General features: G+C 39.8%; 2 protein-coding genes across 4 annotated transcripts in view; one reads left to right on the plus strand and one right to left on the minus strand.

Moving 5' to 3' along the window:
* arhgef25b (Rho guanine nucleotide exchange factor (GEF) 25b) overlaps positions 1 to 4,392 on the plus strand; it is a 40,061-nt gene extending 35,669 nt beyond the window's left edge. Inside the window, exons 16-19 of one of the 2 annotated variants that reach the window (XM_061785440.1) lie at positions 865 to 1,045; positions 1,123 to 1,316; positions 1,400 to 1,540; positions 3,364 to 4,392. In XM_061785440.1, the coding sequence (XP_061641424.1) occupies positions 865 to 1,045; positions 1,123 to 1,316; positions 1,400 to 1,540; positions 3,364 to 3,414 (567 nt within the window). In that variant the 3' untranslated portion in view covers positions 3,415 to 4,392. The remainder of the gene's footprint in view (positions 1 to 864; positions 1,046 to 1,122; positions 1,317 to 1,399; positions 1,541 to 3,363) is intronic. The other variant, XM_061785439.1, reaches the window with a different exon arrangement.
* Positions 4,393 to 5,055: 663 nt separating this feature from the next.
* Positions 5,056 to 17,414, minus strand: b4galnt1b (beta-1,4-N-acetyl-galactosaminyl transferase 1b). 2 transcript variants are annotated; one of them, XM_061785445.1, is made up of 12 exons: positions 17,164 to 17,414; positions 15,580 to 15,666; positions 14,042 to 14,264; positions 13,798 to 13,968; positions 13,070 to 13,176; positions 12,610 to 12,647; positions 12,350 to 12,530; positions 10,864 to 10,956; positions 10,595 to 10,782; positions 9,519 to 9,659; positions 8,872 to 9,109; positions 5,056 to 5,995 (listed from the first exon to the last, which is right to left on the minus strand). In XM_061785445.1, exons 3-12 carry the CDS (start codon positions 14,254 to 14,256, stop codon positions 5,775 to 5,777), a joined length of 1,593 nt encoding a protein of 530 aa, XP_061641429.1. In that variant the 5' UTR covers positions 14,257 to 14,264; positions 15,580 to 15,666; positions 17,164 to 17,414; the 3' UTR covers positions 5,056 to 5,774. The 2 variants fall into 2 exon arrangements, with proteins under 2 accessions (XP_061641429.1, XP_061641430.1); XM_061785446.1 differs by lacking the exons at positions 12,610 to 12,647; positions 13,798 to 13,968; positions 14,042 to 14,264; positions 15,580 to 15,666; positions 17,164 to 17,414 and having other exon boundaries at positions 13,070 to 13,149.
* Positions 17,415 to 17,646: the final 232 nt, after the last annotated feature.

Genomic DNA, 17,646 nt, shown 5'->3' on the forward strand with positions numbered 1-17,646 from the left:
CAGACTACACAAATCATTCGTTATTAATTATAAAACATTTACAACTGATGCTGGTCGACTTCGATTTGTTCGAATTTTGAAATTATTTTCCTATATTAAATAATGTAACTAGGAATCCATACAGTTGCATCATAAAACCTTTAAATATGTTACGCAATATGTATAGGGCACATTTTAAATAACTGGATATTGTTAATTGTCATACAAGTGTAACAAGAAGTTAACCACTGCTGATATTTAAAAAATCCAATCCAAAACATTTAGTTTTAACTTTAATGACGAAGGGGAAATTTTAAAGTAATTTGCATTGCAGACGTACTTTACCCACTCTTTTTACTCAGCGTTAAAAAAAAAAAATACAAGGTTAGCCACGACAAAATATAAAAACAAGAAAACACTGTGCCTAAATTGTGATAACGAATGATGCCCCATATGATAACGTTGGAGTCTTAGTGCTTTGAATGTGAGTCTGCTCATGTCACATATAGTATCTTATGTGTATTTTCTTCTTCTTATGTTAGTTTTATTTATTTTATGTCGTAAAAAAAAAAAAAATAACACACACACACAAAAGCCATATTTGGTCGATACATGGATCAAGCATCTGTAGGGAATTTTCCCATACAGCTCCTTGTTAGAAAACATGCATTTAAAAGTTTAGAAGAGGTCACATCAACTTGACCTATTAAGGTTATAGTGCATTTTAGGTTCGTCCTCAAATTTAACCTGAAGGCTCAATATCGTTAACTTTTTGTGAGTAGTGTATTTGCAAACTGGCCCGGCGCTGCACTCCCTGCCTTTTTTGCAGTGTTCTTATCATATACATTAACGGATTTGTGTGAACACGAGGGCCGTGTGCTGCAGGTCAGCTGCTTAGGCGTGGAGCAGAATTCCAGGGAGGGCCCGAGCTCTCTCGTCCTGACGTCTCGTGGGACAAACGGCAATGTGACTCGATTTATGATGCGTGCGTCTACTCCGGAAATACAACAAGCTTGGCTCAGTGATGTGGTGCAGATTTTAGAGACTCAAAGGAACTTCCTCAATGGTACCAGCGCTTTGTTTTTTTGACGATTAAACTATCAGAAGAGCACCGTTTAATATGATTTCCGGTCCTCATTTCAGCCCTTCAGTCTCCTATTGAGTACCAACGAAGGGAGAGCAAATCAAACAGCCTGGGCAGGAACATGAAGTCTGCAAGTGGCCTGCAGCCTTACTCGTCAGCATCTATGGACCGCCACCAGCAGCTCGGCCTACTGTCTTACAACACCTCCCTTCCATCGCTGCATCCGCCCCACCACAGCCCAGCTGCGAAAGCAGTAGGGGGTTCAGAATTGATCACTTTTTGTCTCTGATCAGAAACATAGACTATAATATCCTATCTATCTTTCTTAACTGTCAGGTTTCTAATCCGTGTGCCATGACCCATCAAGTGGCCCACCTTCAGCTCTCGTCACAGCCGCAGCTCACTTTGAGTCCAAAAGCGACAGGAAGCCACAGGACAACCATTTCTCTGCCACCCTGCAGCCAGCACAGCATGCAGGTACACTGTCCCCACTATGTTGTATTTTTTTTTAACTTTGACCTATTTGCATAGAAAATTAACTTTCCCTAAACTGGTGAGTTTCTGATAGCCGGCACATACCCCAAAATGTATGCTGCATGTGCCACATACACAGATCCGTACATTAATTGATAAATGTAATGCAGGGGTGTGGTGATAAAGTGCTGCATTCATGAGTGAAAATACAGTAGAACTTCGTCTTAATGGGGAATCTCATGTGACCACACCCTAGCTCTGCCCCGGGTCATCATGGTCACGAAAACGCGTTGAGCAGTGGCTCATTTGCGTGAAACAGCACTAATTTCAGCAAAAATAGGGGGCGTAAAGTGTTATGAATGATCTTTCCTCGGGGTATTTTTTATGAAAGCAACAGACACCTCAGAACAGTTTTAAATTATGAAAATAATGCATTACAGTATGTGTCTCCTTCAAACTATAAGGATCTTGAAATAATGTAATTCTTGGGTTGAATATGGATTAATTGTAAATCTATCCAAATATTTTGCGATATGCTACATTGCTCATGTTGATCATTGGCATGTATTGTAAAAAGGTGACATCCAGTAAATAGACTGTTGGAGATGTTGTCTGTCTGGCTTCAGTCAGGCTGCTGATGTTGTTTTTGTGATCATTGCACCACACAGGAAATGACACTCTGCTTGCCTTGGTCGAATATCCTCTCGTTGACTCCAAACCTTGTCATACAGTCCTTCTTTTTGTGGCAAGCCGCCTGCCTTATCAATTTCTCACATTCACTATGACTTTCAAAGTGACTTGAATACTTATACTATATGTGCAGGAATCCCCTTGAGCCACTGGCATTTTCCCATTCTTGGATCATTGCTTACACGTTCATTTGTGAGTAAAAATGATCCACAGAAATTTAGGTTTGTATTATATTTCTTCTGCCAGTTGTGAATGCTGCCCCAAATATACAGTGGCTGTAAAAACTTAAAGACTAGACACTCCTGTTAAAATACCAGGTTTTTGTGCCATTAAAAAAAATCGACCAAGATAAATCATTTAAAAAAAAAAAAAAAACACCATTAATGTAATCTATAACCTGTGCTGTACAAATCAATTGAAAAAAAATTGTTTCAATCTTTTCAAGAGAGAGAGTAAAAATAGACAATTGAGAAAAACCCTAAACATCTGAAATTTATTTGGGGTTAATCAGAGGCACGTTAAATGGTGGCAGGTGTGTGTTGACTTCCATTTAACATGAGTTTGAATATGATTGGTTAATTCAGAACACAACCACATCCCCATTTATAAGAGGTGTGTACACTTATGCAACCACATCTCAGTTTATTTTTACTTCCGCATTGGTAAATGTTTTTTTCAAAAGTTCAGTTGAGTTCTACAGGTCACATTAATGATGGGAACATTTTTCTAAATGAATTAGAACATCTTGACCTCATTTTTTTTATATCACAAAAACTGACAGGGGTGTGTAGACTTTTTATATCCACTTTAATGACTGCAGCCCACAGGAGGAGACAAAAGCCCTCTTTACACAGCCTGTTAAAGGCAACATTTTTTGATGTCTCCATTCCACCTGTTTAACACGTGAGACTCACTTTTGTGTTGAAAGCAGTGGCTGAAATCTCACGTTGTCACCCACTTGACCTTGAGACTTCTGGAATATACAGTACTGTATATAGAAATATTTTCCCAGGCCATGTTCCTCCAAATTGTACCACTTCTGGGGCATTTGACTTTGGAGATTCTACTCAATTCGTGTTGTGTATTTTCACCTTGTTTTGTTCTGTTTTCAATTCTAAATGTTCTCTTTGTTTTAGGTTGTGTCTGCCGCTTTCCAGGCGACCACTCTTCATGACAGTGAAACTTGAGTGCATCAGCCAAAAACACGAGAGTGCTGGCATCTTATGAGTACTTCTGGATGGAGAGCATGTTGAGAGCGCAATGGAAAGCTCACAGAGTCTTTGTTATCACGCCATGTACTACTAACTACCTTTTGAATGGCATTCAAAGACAATTCGGTTTCCTATATACATGGCTGCATACATGGGGTGTTTAGATGAGAACTGGTATTTAAAGCATGGCAGATTTCCATGGAAATTTCCTCTTTTGTTATTTTTGTAATGCATCATTTTTTACATGGGACCAATTCTACTTTATTCCTCCGATGAATTGACACCTCAAGTCCCCTTCCTCAAATGAATAAACTGTTTATTTTTACCTTGCAATTTAGCATAATAGCTGTGTTTACACTTTGGTGGGCTGTTTCAGTGCAGCTATTGTCAGGTTGCTATCTGAACCAAACACATTTGTGCTTGTGTCACCGAGCAGAACGAAGAGAGAGGGAATGGAGAAAGGCGTGCTCATCACCTACGACTCGTATCGTGGCGAGCTCAGAGTTATAAATGCAATTCTGTGTTGCTTTCTTTATGCTGTAAGTAAAAAAAAATCATTATTAAAAGGAAACATTTCTCCAAATAATCCAGCATTTACTCCCTGCAAAGTGGAAAACAGCTACTCAAATATCTGTCCTGGCTGCAATAAGTCGACATTAATAATAAAAAAAACGGATGCACACTACAATCGGTTGTATTTGGTGTTTATGTGAAGAGACTCACCTCTCCAGTACATGCATTCATTTTCAGCAGCCCCTCTCTCAACAGTATGTCTGGCCATTAAATGGTGAGTAGTTTTATTTAGTTTAACTACAATAATTAACCTACTAAAAAGGGTGACCACCTCCCCAATTAAATGTTATTTCTGCCATGTGTCATCAAAGGGTGAGTCATTTTATGCTATCAGTGTGTAACTTTTATTTATAATTTTGTCGTTCCTAGCCCTCCATATTGAAGGTGTCACTGTAATTTAATGACAAGATCCTTACTTCAAGCATATATTGCCCTCTAGTGGGGAGAATTATGTATTACAAAATGTTAAAACTATGTCTTCAAGATTTTATTTATTTTAATTTAAATCTTTCTTTAAATTTAACGTTACACTTCGGATAGACATTTAGCAAAGATGTTGACCAAACGTTTTACTCTTCTCAAATGTTTTAATACTGAATTTATTTCTGAACGCATTGTTATACATCAGCAATTGGAAACAAAAATATTCATAATGACCTCGTTTGTGTGGTACAAAGGATTATTAATTAATAGTAAAAAAAAGTAGCAATGTTGCAAGATTGAAGTCGTCGGGTTTTGAGAATTACAAAAATAAAGTCACATGTAACAATTGAAAATATTTCCAATCATTCTGGTGAAAAAAGATCTTGTAATATTGCTTTTATATATATATATATTACAGCTTTCTTCTCTTCAAATGTTAATGTTTTTGGTCCAAATTTGTGAAGTGTCAGAACTATTGCATGGCTTTTATTACTATTGCCATTACTACGAATGCCTAAAATTTTAAATCAATAATGTTTTAAAATTAGGGACTTTACGCATGGCTGTTTCAGCATGGGAGACATTTACAAATATAAAATCAAGGAGGCATAAGAAAATTGCTTAATTAGAATGTTTTTATTTATTAATTTTTTTGTTGTTGACCAATTTATATGAAAATGACCCATAAAAACATTGCACTTGTGTACATGAGCGAAATAATTTTCAATTGTGTGTATGCGTACATTTCATCAAGGTGTGTGCTGAATTGTCTCTGATGGCCCGTGGTAATTTGAACACACACACACACACACGCACGCACACACACACAGGCAAGCACACACACACGCACACACTCCCAGATCAGGTTGCCCACATTTTCAGGCAGGAGTGATGATGGACAAAAGCTTCTCCCCCTTTAGACACTTGTCTCGAACAAGAATTCAGCATTATGAAGGTTAGCAAAACAATCAAAATACTTAAAAGCCAAACCGGTCCCAATATTAGGTGCTACATGTTTGCAATGTGTCCCTCGTGTGGCCTTATAGACAGGGAGCCTCCCTCTGCGCTGTGTATTTACAGAATTGTCACTTTGTGGGAGGCCTCCCCTTTGACCAGCCACAACGATAATGTGGACTGGATTTTGAGTTGAAGTTCACAAATGGCCAAAACACACCTTGGTTTTTGTAAACAAAAAGACTCTTTATACTGTTTGGTTTGTACTGTGTAGGTAAATACACGTTCCATGGCACCTAAAACAAATTTAAAAAAAGATAACGGCAAAAGCATCCTTGTCAAACTCACGTCCTCTTTGGCAAGTCAGGATGTACGGAGAACGTGAACTAATCACCACGAGTCAAACACTGAAATCTGTTCTTGAAGAAAAGGAGGCCAAGTTTGCTTTGCGAAGCATCAGAGGAGGCCGGCGGGTAACGAAACTTGGCGTAGGCCTTGTCACTTTCTGATTGGCTGGCCCAGGGGAACTTGATTTTGCTGGCGTGACTGACAATGACGTCGTCACAAGAGCCCACATGGACAGATCCCAGGCCATCGATGAAAAACTCTGCAAACAAACACACATCTTAAACTATTTGAATCTGTAAAACAAAATTTTCCAATCTGATTTTAGCCTCTTTGTGTTGCTATGTCAATCTAATCTATTCAGTTGTTTCAAAAAGAGTGGTGCTGGCCAATGTAACAAACTATATTAGCAATGGGACTGTTTCTTTAACCAATCAGATTTCAAATTCACCTCACTGGGCCCTCGATGACAGCAACATTTTTCCTTCCTCTGATTGGTTGGTCAGAGGAAAACTTCTTACAGCCATAAATGTTTAGATTTATCACAGAATGCAATTTATAAGTGCAAAGGCATATATTTTTATCACAGAACTGTAGCCAAAAGTCTGCCCTTACAAATAATTTTGTTGTATTAAAGATACTGTATGTGTAATAGCATTTCAGGCACTAAGACACTTAGCTCGTATTATTATTACAAGACTTTTAAATATCTGAAAAACAGATTGCTAACCTATGGTTAAAAAAAAAAAAGATTTTGCATTTGATAAAATTTCAGGTAATGATACGAGTATTGGCGGCACGGTGGCCGACTGGTTAGAGCGTCAGCCTCACAGTTCTGAGGTGCGGGGTTCAATCCCCGTCCCCGCCTGTGTGGAGTTTGCATGTTCTCCCCGTGCCTGCGTGGGTTTTCTCCGGGCACTCCGGTTTCCTCCCACATCCCAAAAACATGCATTAATTGGAGACTCTAAATTGCCCGTAGGCATGGCTGGGAGTGCGAATGGTTGTTTGTTTCAATGTGCCCTGCAATTGGCTGGCAACCAGTTCAGGTTGTACCCCGCCTCTTGCCCGATGACAGCTGGGATAGGCTCCAGCACGCCCGCGACCCTAGTGAGGAGAAGCGGCTCAGATAATGGATGGATGGATGGATACGAGTATTAGTGCCTTGCTGACGGATCTCACAATATAGAGTAATGGAATATTTTTACGTGAAAAAAAGCATAATTTTAAGAGAGCCATCATGTTTTTATTAAAAAAAAGAAAAGCCCAAGAAACATGTAATAACCTATTACAAGAATCATATTTTTTTCAGAAAAACTGAATTAAAAGACACAATTTCAATGAGTAAATACCACAATTTTTACATGACCTAAACACCACAGTTTCCAACAGTCAAGTTCACTATATTCTTGTAGAATTATGAATTAATTCTCATAATATCACGATGTGATACTAACATCTTACAAATACAGTATGCATATAATAATATTACAGTTTATAGTATCAATCATGATTTACTCATTATGGAATTTTATTCTTTTCAGTGTGGGCCAAATACTCATTTGTCGACTCAAGCATGAACATGCTCAAATGAATTATTTACAACCCTTACATAGTGTAAAATCAAAACTGACAGAACGACAGAATTTTTACCTCTTTGATTATGCCTAGATCAGACTATAGGATTTTAGCCCGGATGTTGGCCCGATTAGCTATCGTGGGCAATTTCCCAGATCGGGCCCGGCATATTTTGTCACGCAGGACAAAATGTCTTGTCGTGAATGAATTCACGACCAACAATTTGGCCCTACGATGCCACAATGAAAAGTCAAGCATGTTTGATTTTTTTGATATCTTCCGTGTAGTGTGACATAATGGATCAACAACAACTCTCCGACGGCGCACCTTGACATCGACCAATAGGTTTGCGTATTGTGACCGGAGCTTTGCCTCCCGTGCTTGCTGTTGTCAACATACTTGGTCGCCTTTGTCAACATTTATTCACGTCTACAAACCGATGTTTACCGAAGATTCGACAGAACGGCGGCATGTTTATGTACAACATACATAACGTTTTGTTGCCTGCTTGCGAGCTGTATCGTATTAAAAGTATGTGAACATACCTCAAGCGATCCTTGAATGAACGTCCTCTCCCAAGCACCGTTGACGACCACCACACGTTTTTCCTCATTTTGTTCTCCCCCCCCACACACACACACACACACAATATATTGGCACGCTCTATTGTTGTTGACATCGCCATGGTAATGGGTGTATCCGCATTGACCGGTGACACATTTTCTGGTTCCGCCTCTCCGATAGTGTTTGATTTGACCAGATAAAGCACAGTGTTCGTAAAACGGTTGTATCGGAATACATGTGGTGTAATGTTGCCACTGTCCGACCGAGATACGGCAAGATTTTATGGCAGTAGTCTGACATAGTCCAATCGTAAAAGACGTCTTGTAGTCTGATCCAGGCATTTGATGCCTTTAGAAAGTACCTAATAGCTACCTAATAAGTACTAATAAGTACCTAATGATGTTGCAGGTGAGTGTAAATTCGAATGATGTTAAAGTAATTTGTAATGAATTTAGAGTGTAAATTCTAATTATTTTTAAAGGGGCTGGAGCATAATTAGAATCTTATGAAACATAAATGCTGAATGTTGAATTATTGCAGAACGTTAACACTGGATGGATTGTTCTGATAAGCACATTTCAGTGGTTTCACTGATAATCTTATCAGGGTTTGTGATAGCATCTTCATTAGTGCTCGAATTGGATAAAAATCTTCAAAGGCGTACGCTAGTGAATAATGTAATGAAATGGTCTATGGTGCATTCACTTTCCCCATACATTGCATTTGTGGTTGCCACCCATCACCAGTCTTGCCATCTTCTCTGTACAGCTATTTACGACATCCACTTGATTTATCCTTCTCACCCACAGGTTCCGCCAGATTAATGTGTGTGTGAGGAACTGTGAGGCAGATGTGCAAACCAGTCGCCCACCGTGCCGAATTGGATATATATATATATATATATATATATATATCGGCGGCACGGTGGACTATATATGCCACCCCAAACTATCCTGGTGCCTATTTTACTAAAGAAAGCGTTTAGTTTTTTTTACTCACCCAGGTGAGCTACCCTGTTGAGGCGCGGGTCAAAGCCAACCTGCTGGACTTTGTCAGTCCGAGCCAGGAAAAAGTTAACCACCCCGTCAGTCACCACGCAGTTGGGGAAGCCTTGGATGACGTGATGGAACCCTCGCCTCAAGTGCAAACAGTCCCCATCCTCCTCCCCGGGCTCAGTGGATATGGTCTGCCTGTAGGTGGTGGTGTACCCTGTGGCCTCCCGCACTGCACCGCCCACCTGGACACACAAACACACTCTCAAGTAAGCCACCAGGAACACTGGTAAAGGTCAGTAAATTCCACTAAGTGATTGTGTGTTTAGCTGGTTGCTGCTATACATCAGTGTGTCAGCCATATTGGATGTGGCAGATCTACCCATAAACTAATGCAAGTAAATATAGTGAACTTCATAAAGTGGTAACGTTCAAAGTCCACCAAAAGAATGCCTCTCATTCACCCAATTGTGAGATGCCTAACTGATTTTCATGATTCCTGTGACAGTGACAATAAAGTTATATTGTATTCTATTTTCAACCATCGTGTCACTTTGCCAGATCCAAAATGGAGGCAACATCACTGTACGATTCAGCGCTCAAAGCAGGGTCTATGTATACAGTATATGATGTCTATGCTTGTGTATGCCTCACCAGGTCTAAAGTGGTCCTCTCTAAAACATCCACAAGCTTCTCCACCTTGGTCTTGCTGGTGAAGATGAAGTCATCATCCACCCAAAGCACATACTTGGTGGTCACCTGCGAAATGGCCAGGTTCCGACCAGCAAACCAGCCCTAGAGGACACACCGCACCAAGCTTGAGATCCAGACATCAAACTTCAGGTAAAGTGGTGCCTTGAGAAACGAGAGACCCAACGTACGAGGTTTTTGAGATACGATTTTCTTTGCTTTGACTTGCGAGCGCAAACTTGAGATACGAGCATTGTATGGTGGCAGTGACTGAACTTACAACAAGCAGCATTTTGGGAGATAGAATTCGTGAGCAGTTCCTAGAAAAGGGGCTTCAAGATATTTACTGCCACTCCCAGTTGACCTTTACTGTCAAACTAAACATAAAACATAGAGAATTACACCTGTATTTAAAACAACCACGTAGCCTTCGCTAGCTTAATGCTAACAAATGATAGGAAACCCCCTAGACAGGCTAACGAATATCATGTAGCATCTGTGTGTCGATGTTATAACCCTTTAAACAAGAGATATCACAAATGGTGAAGCAACACACGTAGACAGATAAAATAATACTCACAGGCAGTTGTTTTTTATTCTCTGCGAAGCACGACTAATAGTGAGGCTCACTGAGGAATGAGGAGGCTCTATGTATATCTGTAGGTCGATATTGTACTGCCCCTAGGGGGCCAAGGCGCACACAACAGGAGTGGCACAATGACCATTTAACTGAAGTAAAAAGTGTGACATAAACTATTTAATTCTTTACATCCTGTGTAATTATGTCATTACTGTATTTTTTTTATAGAGTACAATATTATAGTGTTTTTTTCTCATTAAAAAACATGACAAACATTTATGTTGTTGTTTTTCTAAGGGGAGGGGGTAGAACGGATTAATGGCATTTCAATTAATTTCAATGTTGAAAGATGATTTGACATACAATGTTACGGCACGTCCTCACACAATGGAAAAAAAAACTCATATCTGATGGCACCTCTATATGTATCATTGGAGAATATTCCATCCCACTTCCTTACCTTTCCAAAAGGCATGATGTAATGTTCAATGTAAGGCCCAGAGATGGTTTGGGGATTTTGACTATCATCAGCAATGACAATAGTGACGGTTGGATAGTATTTCCTGACGCTGTCGATGAGGTTTTGAAGCTTGTCGTAGCGCAGGAACGTCTTTGTCGCTATGGTAACCAGAGCACTGATGTTGTGCTCTGAAGAGAAGGAAAATCGCAGGAAAATGAAATATGTTTGTCGAATGGAAAAAAAAAAAAAAGCATAATTCTGAGCCATACCTCCTTCGGGTCCTGTGTTGTACAGTTTTGGTGTTACACTGTGACGGATCTTGATGATGAAGTTGGTTTGATGGCCCTCTGTCTCAAAGCGCACTGAAAAACACAACACAAAGCACATTTGAATAGTCTTTAACTTTTAAATGACACCTTCTCTCACACCTCTGACTTGTTTTCCATGGCTATTCAGCATCACTTTGCCTTTGCACGAGCAAATAAAACATCTGTCACCTGCAAAATGGATGAATTTTGAAATGAATTGAATTTTAGTTTCATAAACTCAACAAATGACACACTGATCTGATGAGATTTGATAGATGTTAAATAGATTTTCTCAGAAAATCTTTTGTATTGTTTATTTTTGTAAACATTTGATTTTTACATCATCATTTGCATCACTGCACTGTGCATCATGCACAGCACTTTGCGTGCAGCTGTAGCTGTTTTTAAAGTGCTTGTTAAATAAAGTTAAGTGGACTATGCAACATATTTTAATGTTAAATTTAACCAATATATGGTCAATCTGTACCAGATCCAGATTGTTTGACATGTTTCTGGCACTTAGCAAATTTCATTAAATTGAGAAATCAAGCCGATTACAAAAATAATGTTTTTTGTCTTCCTTTTAATATGATTTTCTGCCAAATGTTCAGTCTGGGTCAAATCCAGATTTCGCACCACAGTTTCATATCAGTTATGGTTTCTCGATAAAACTTGGTTGGAGATAAGGGTTTCTGGCCTTGAACAAATGTCAATGACATCATGTAATAATTTGATAAATCTTTTGAGAGAAACCATTTCAAATTGAAATTCCAGATTCAGATCAGATTAAACTTGATTTGACATAAAAGTTCTTTGTTTTTCACTGTTGCCCATTGTAAAAAAAAAAAATATTGTATTTGATTATTTCATGTTTAAAAAAAGCAGAATAGATAAAAAGGTATACATTGGCAAAACATGGAGAAAGGGTAGGATTTCTTAAGTCTAGACTGTTCTTCCTGCTTCTTTTTGAACATGAAAAGCTAATTGTTGATTTTTTTTGTATTCATGTTCAAAATAAACATTCATTCATTTTCTGTACCGCTTACCCTCACTAGGGTCGCGGGCGTGCTGGAGCCGATCCCAGCTAACTCTGGGCGAGAGGCAGGGTTCACCCTGAACTGGTTGCCAGCCAATCACAGGGGATCAAAATAAACATACAGATAAAGTAAATCAAATGGCTGCCAAATATTCAACATTGATCAAATGCAGACTAAATTTGTATGACCTCATTATATCTGTTATCTTATTCTGAGCAAATTTAAATCTAAAATCTGAGAAGACATTTTGTTCTGTTGCCCATTATAACAAATTATATTTCTTATGTTTTACAGTATTTTAATGGAATACCTACCAACCGCAAAAAAACAAACATTGATGACAGGGTACAAGTAGGCAAACGATGAAAACCAAACTTCCTGTATAGACAGATGTCTGGCCAAAGCCTCACCTGTGTCTGCTGTGTTGGGGTGGAACAGTGTGTTCGTGTATGTGACAAACTGCAGCTGTCGGTTCAGCTTCGTCAGGAGGGTGCTTGACAACGTCATGCACATCTCGCCATCACCTTGGATTTTAACCCCGTCCACCTCCGCGGCAACGTTCAACGTCCCCAGCGTGGCAGTGAGATTTATCTTCAGCAAAAGTAATCATGAGAAAATGTCTCAAATTTGATTTAAAGAAAGAAAAAAGAAAATACACTTAAATACTGACTGAGTGGTGGTCTTTGGGAAGGTCCTGTAACGCCAATCCTGAAATAATCATGACTTTAGATACTTCCAGTCAACTTTCAACAAACTGATGTGGATTAAAATTAGACAGGCAAAATCCAGTGAAGGGCCACTTTGATGTCTCACCCTCTTCTAAAAACACAATACTTTTCTACTTAGACTTAAACTGAAGTGAATCTTACAGAACTGATGTATCTTCCTTTATAGTGTTCAGCTCAGGCACGGATAGATAGATAGTTTAGATTAACTAAAACAACTAAAACTACTGTGGTGTCTCGACATATGAGTTGAAGTCATTCCAGGACCACGTTCGAAACTCAAAACACTTGTATCTCAAATTATCTTTCCCCTAATATATTAATGAAAATGCCATTAATCCATTCCAGCCTCCCCCGAAAAAACATGTTTTTTTTGGTAATGTTTTTTTTAATAAGGATACATACCTGGGATGATGATTGTTTTTAGGGGCCGTACCTCCACCCCCTGTGTTGGATACTGTAACGGGTTGTTTGCCTCTGCAATAATGAGCATATCTGCTGATGTCTGTAACCTGAGGGGCATAGCCGACACACAACAAACAACATACAACTGTAATTATCTTCAAAACACTGTTTAAAATGGTATTGAGAGCAAAGACAGAAGTATATAGGCGCCTTGATAATTTTTTATTTTATCAATGGAGTGCTTTTTGTAAGGGAGAGTGGTTAAATATTGTCACAACAATGTGCTTTCCTGATAAGACGCCTACCAAAAAACACGACATCATTTATGCCATTAAAGCAAAATGTGCTTCAACAAAGTATAAATTGTATTTTACTTTTTAAATTCCACCCCTTTTCAATTAAATTTTGTGTCAGTAATTATAACATTTTTCAATGGAACATGTCCACGTTTTCTGGGCCAGCTCACCATTTTTGTACAATGGGTCACCGCTTGGTAATACGCAAGTTTCTGAAAAATAGCCTCAGTTATGGACATTGTATCTAACGTTTTGTACAATTCCCTACTAAATTGAGAGAACCGATTGCCAGAACACACATTGGTTGTTTTGTCCTCTGTAAACACTATTTTAACCTATATGAATCAAATCTTCTTGTACAGAACACTAGACAACCCTTTATAATAAACACAGATTCCATTTTCCGCTCTTTTTCATCGGACGTCTTCTCACCTTTTCTGGAGACTCTTGAACTCCTTGTCCCGTCTCCTCTTCACCTCCTCCAGCTCGGTGGCCTTGAAGGCCGTGTGCAGCGGGAGCGCTAACACCCGTGACGATAAGATTTGGAAGAAGGGAAGATTCACCCCTTTGCTCTCACAAACGCATCCATTGTGTGCCAACAAGCTGCCAAAGTCAGTACACAGATTCAGATGAGTTGATATGAGTGGTTTGGGAGGGGGGAGTGGGTAAGCCTTACCCTGCCACACTCTCGCGCACACGAAAGGGGATGGTGCTCAACTGGGGATCAGGTTCCAGGAGACGGTCATCCAGATTTCTCTCTGGCAGGAGGCCTGGTCGCTGCCAGACCTCTATTGTGGTGTAGGCCCGGGTGGGCCACGTGTGCATGAGAGCCAGTACCAGAACCACTGACACAAGGATGCCGAACACCACCGTCTTCCTCAGGGAGCGCATCCTAACACCTGATGAGCACAAGACCAATTTCAATTTGATCTTAAAAACTGCGGGTTCCAATTACTGGTACTTCAATCTCAATGAATCCATAAGAACACTTGATATGATTAGACAGTTCAGTTTAGTAGCATTAATCAAAATTACCGTATTGGCGCAAGCTCTATTACTTCCACAGAAAGTGGTATACATCCGACAATGTATGAATAATCAAAGCCTTACCATTACAATTAGATAAAAAGGTATCAACATTATATAATCTGAACGGCTATATATGTATGTATATTTACTGTATAAGCGGTGTTGAAAATGGATGGATGGATATTGTCTCTATGGTGCCTCAGTAAACATGTGAAATATGAATAAAAATGATCCACGCATTCCTGAGTTCCAGACACTTTTCTGCTGAGAGGCCTGAAATCAAGTCATTTGAATTTCTCAAGCTTATCTATGTCACTCGTAAAGATCTCCGCCTAACTCTCCGCTCCCGAGCCAGCGCTGTTTACACAACAAACACGTGCTCTCACAAGTGGGTCTTCTAAACGGAGGCAACCAATCAGAGGAAAGGGGGCGGTCTTCGCCAAATATGGATGAAGCGGATACAAAACTGGGTCAAACAGAAGTAACTGTCAGGGGGCCCTTTTCTGGATACCCGTATGACAGAACCAAGGTGTTTTTTGAAATGACATTGACACTTTTATACTAAGTCCATGTTAGAGAGTCACTCTATGGACGTCTAAATAGCCCAAATAAGGGACCTTTATTATGTGTAATGCAGCTATGTTTGAGAAATCCTTTTTAAAGTAAATTAACCTCATACAAATATTTACAGATGTGAAATCAACTGCTTAGAATCAGAAAGTTATTCCTCTGAACCGTGTAAAATCTTCCTGGAAAATTTTACAAGGCTCAGAGCAATATACTGCCAGAGGAACCAGAAATACTGTGAAACTGTGGTAATTGTGTGGCTTTGACCAGATCGATTAAGCAGACAAACAAATGTTCATGCAGCCGAGAATAAACCACGAGTGGGTTTCTTCACATTTTCACTGCTCCCTTAATTAGGGTCAGATGTTTTCCATGCAAGAAAAGCATTCAGTCAGGCTTTCCCACTACCTTCCAGCCGTGAAAACCCCAGAAACATATTTCCGCTGTAAGAAATATGTGCCGTGGGGACTCCACGATGCAATAAAGTAGTAAAATATGACCTGTGTAACTAGAATGACAGATGAGTCATCACAATGTCCAAAAACCAAACTGCCATCTCTGGCAACACTATTTGTGCTACACCTTCACGCTGAGGCCACAAGTGCACGCAGGTCATACCTGACAATCCGTCTATCCAATCAGGACAAGGGCTTTCGCTATTGCAGTGGGCATCACCAGAAAGCGTGGCGCAAGTGTCTTCCACTTCTGGGGAAAAGATGGAGTTTGTCACAAAACATGCATATTTCTTGAAGTGTTAAATGCTCTTGCATCAAATTAGAACTTGCAGCTGCCTGGAATGTTTTACTATGCCCAGGGTAAATCTTGCAAGGGCTGAGAGCTCCGGTGTTATAAAAATCCATACAATATTCAACAGTGAGTGACTTCCACTTCCTGTTATTAGTGGTGACACAACGAATAGGAACAAATGTACTGTAACACATCACAGAAGATGGAGGGAAAAAAAATGTATAGTCAGACAATAGAGCAAAACATATAAAAACCCATTATATATTTTAAATAATTAGACACACCTTGTTGAGCTTATGCATGAACCGCTATACTCCTCTGGGCACTCACTGGCCATGACATTTAGGTACACGTGCAGAATCTAATGAAAAAGTCCAACACTTTAACTTCAACATCAAACAGTTTGATCACCCTGTAGTTGGCCACCTTGGTGTCTAGTGTTTGTTTGTTTTATTTGGATCCCCATTAGCTTAAGCATCAGCTGTAAGCGATTCTTCCTGGGTATTCTTAGATAATAGCTTTTATGTATTATTCCCCTATTGCTTGTCCTCATTACGGTCGCATGTGAGCTGGAATCCATCCCAGCTGACTTTGGACAAGAGGCGGGCTACACCCTGGACTGTCGCCAGCCAATCACTGGGCACATTTAGGCAAACAACCATTCTCATTCACATTCATACCTATGGGCAATTCATACTTTTCAATAAACCTTAAATGCAGGTTTTGGAAATGTGGGAGGAAGCTGGCGTTCCCGCAGAAAAGCTAAACAAGCAAGGGGATAACATGTAAATACTAAGGCCTCAGCCGAGATTTGAACCCATAACCTCGAAACCGTGAGGCAGACTTTATATACTAACCATTCGACACTGTGATGCCATTGATGTATTAACTTGATAAAACGTTTATTATTGTGGCTTCAGTTTGCAGCAGTACATCATACTGAGGTGTTTCTAACATGTCCATACTGAGAGATGGTTAGCTTTGTAAAGACAGTAGATCATAATAAGCTGTTATAATGTGCATGCTCAGGCTCATAGGAAGCTGAGAGATTCGCTAGACAAGATGGCCCAATCATAAACAATGATTCTGCGTGTATAACGGTAACTGTTGTAATTAGGCAGGCGAACATGGAGGAGGAACAGGCAGTGGACATAGCTGTCCATTTATGGACACAATAGAGACCGCATGGAGATGCGCATCGTTACATTATGAAATATTAAATTGGTACGTAGTCTTTTATATCTCACATGCCATGTCATTATGTGACAAGTGAACACTAGGATCGACCGCACCAGGCCTTTTTTTTTGCTGTCATCAACAAGATAACGCAGAGGGTTAAAAAACAAACAAAAAAAAACAATCATGACACACACTCATTCACACGTTAGGCTGTTTCAAACCATGCGGTCAAGAAGGAGCATATATGGCCGCTTCTCTTTATATTAAAAAGCTCACCTCAATTCAAAGGCCCATCGCAATCGGTTCCCCTGTAGGATGTCTGCAAGGAGGTCCCCACTCTTAAATGGAGCCTCCTCCTCCTCAGTGCTCCTGTAGATGGATGCGGAGGCCGAGGAGCGGTGCGTGCGCTCATGAGGCTGCGTACTGCCGGACCTCCGCGGTGCACAAATCAAGTGTTGGAGCATTTTAACCATAGATAGTAACTGTGCGAGCATCCTTACAACTAATCAATTAATCCAAAGGCAGCTTATTACTGTATGCACGTGTGCATTAAAACCATGGTGGCATGAATGATTGGGGGGGGGGCGGGAGACGCACATTTGAAAACACATAGCGCATTTAATTGATTTTAAATGAAGCCCAATCATCTTTAAAAATGTTTGTGATCCATGCCACTGAGCCAAACATACCTCAAAATGTATTAGCAAAACACATATAGACTGACAGGGGAGTCAGCCAATCGCAGAAGATCTTATCCTC

Source organism: Phyllopteryx taeniolatus, chromosome 9 (assembly GCF_024500385.1).
Source record: "Phyllopteryx taeniolatus isolate TA_2022b chromosome 9, UOR_Ptae_1.2, whole genome shotgun sequence".
Lineage (NCBI taxonomy): Eukaryota > Metazoa > Chordata > Actinopteri > Syngnathiformes > Syngnathidae > Phyllopteryx > Phyllopteryx taeniolatus.

What these genes read in the sequence shown, in the direction of transcription:
- b4galnt1b (XM_061785445.1), bottom strand. Translation starts at nt 14,256, where the DNA reads ATGCGCTCCCTGAGGAAGACGGTGGTGTTCGGCATCCTTGTGTCAGTG. An exon ending in GTGCGCGAGAGTGTGGCAGG is followed by an intron (nt 13,969 to 14,041) that starts GTAAGGCTTACC and finishes TGACTTTGGCAG; the next exon opens with CTTGTTGGCACACAATGGAT. An exon ending in AGAGGACCACTTTAGACCTG is followed by an intron (nt 9,110 to 9,518) that starts GTGAGGCATACA and finishes TTGTGTGTCCAG; the next exon opens with GTGGGCGGTGCAGTGCGGGA.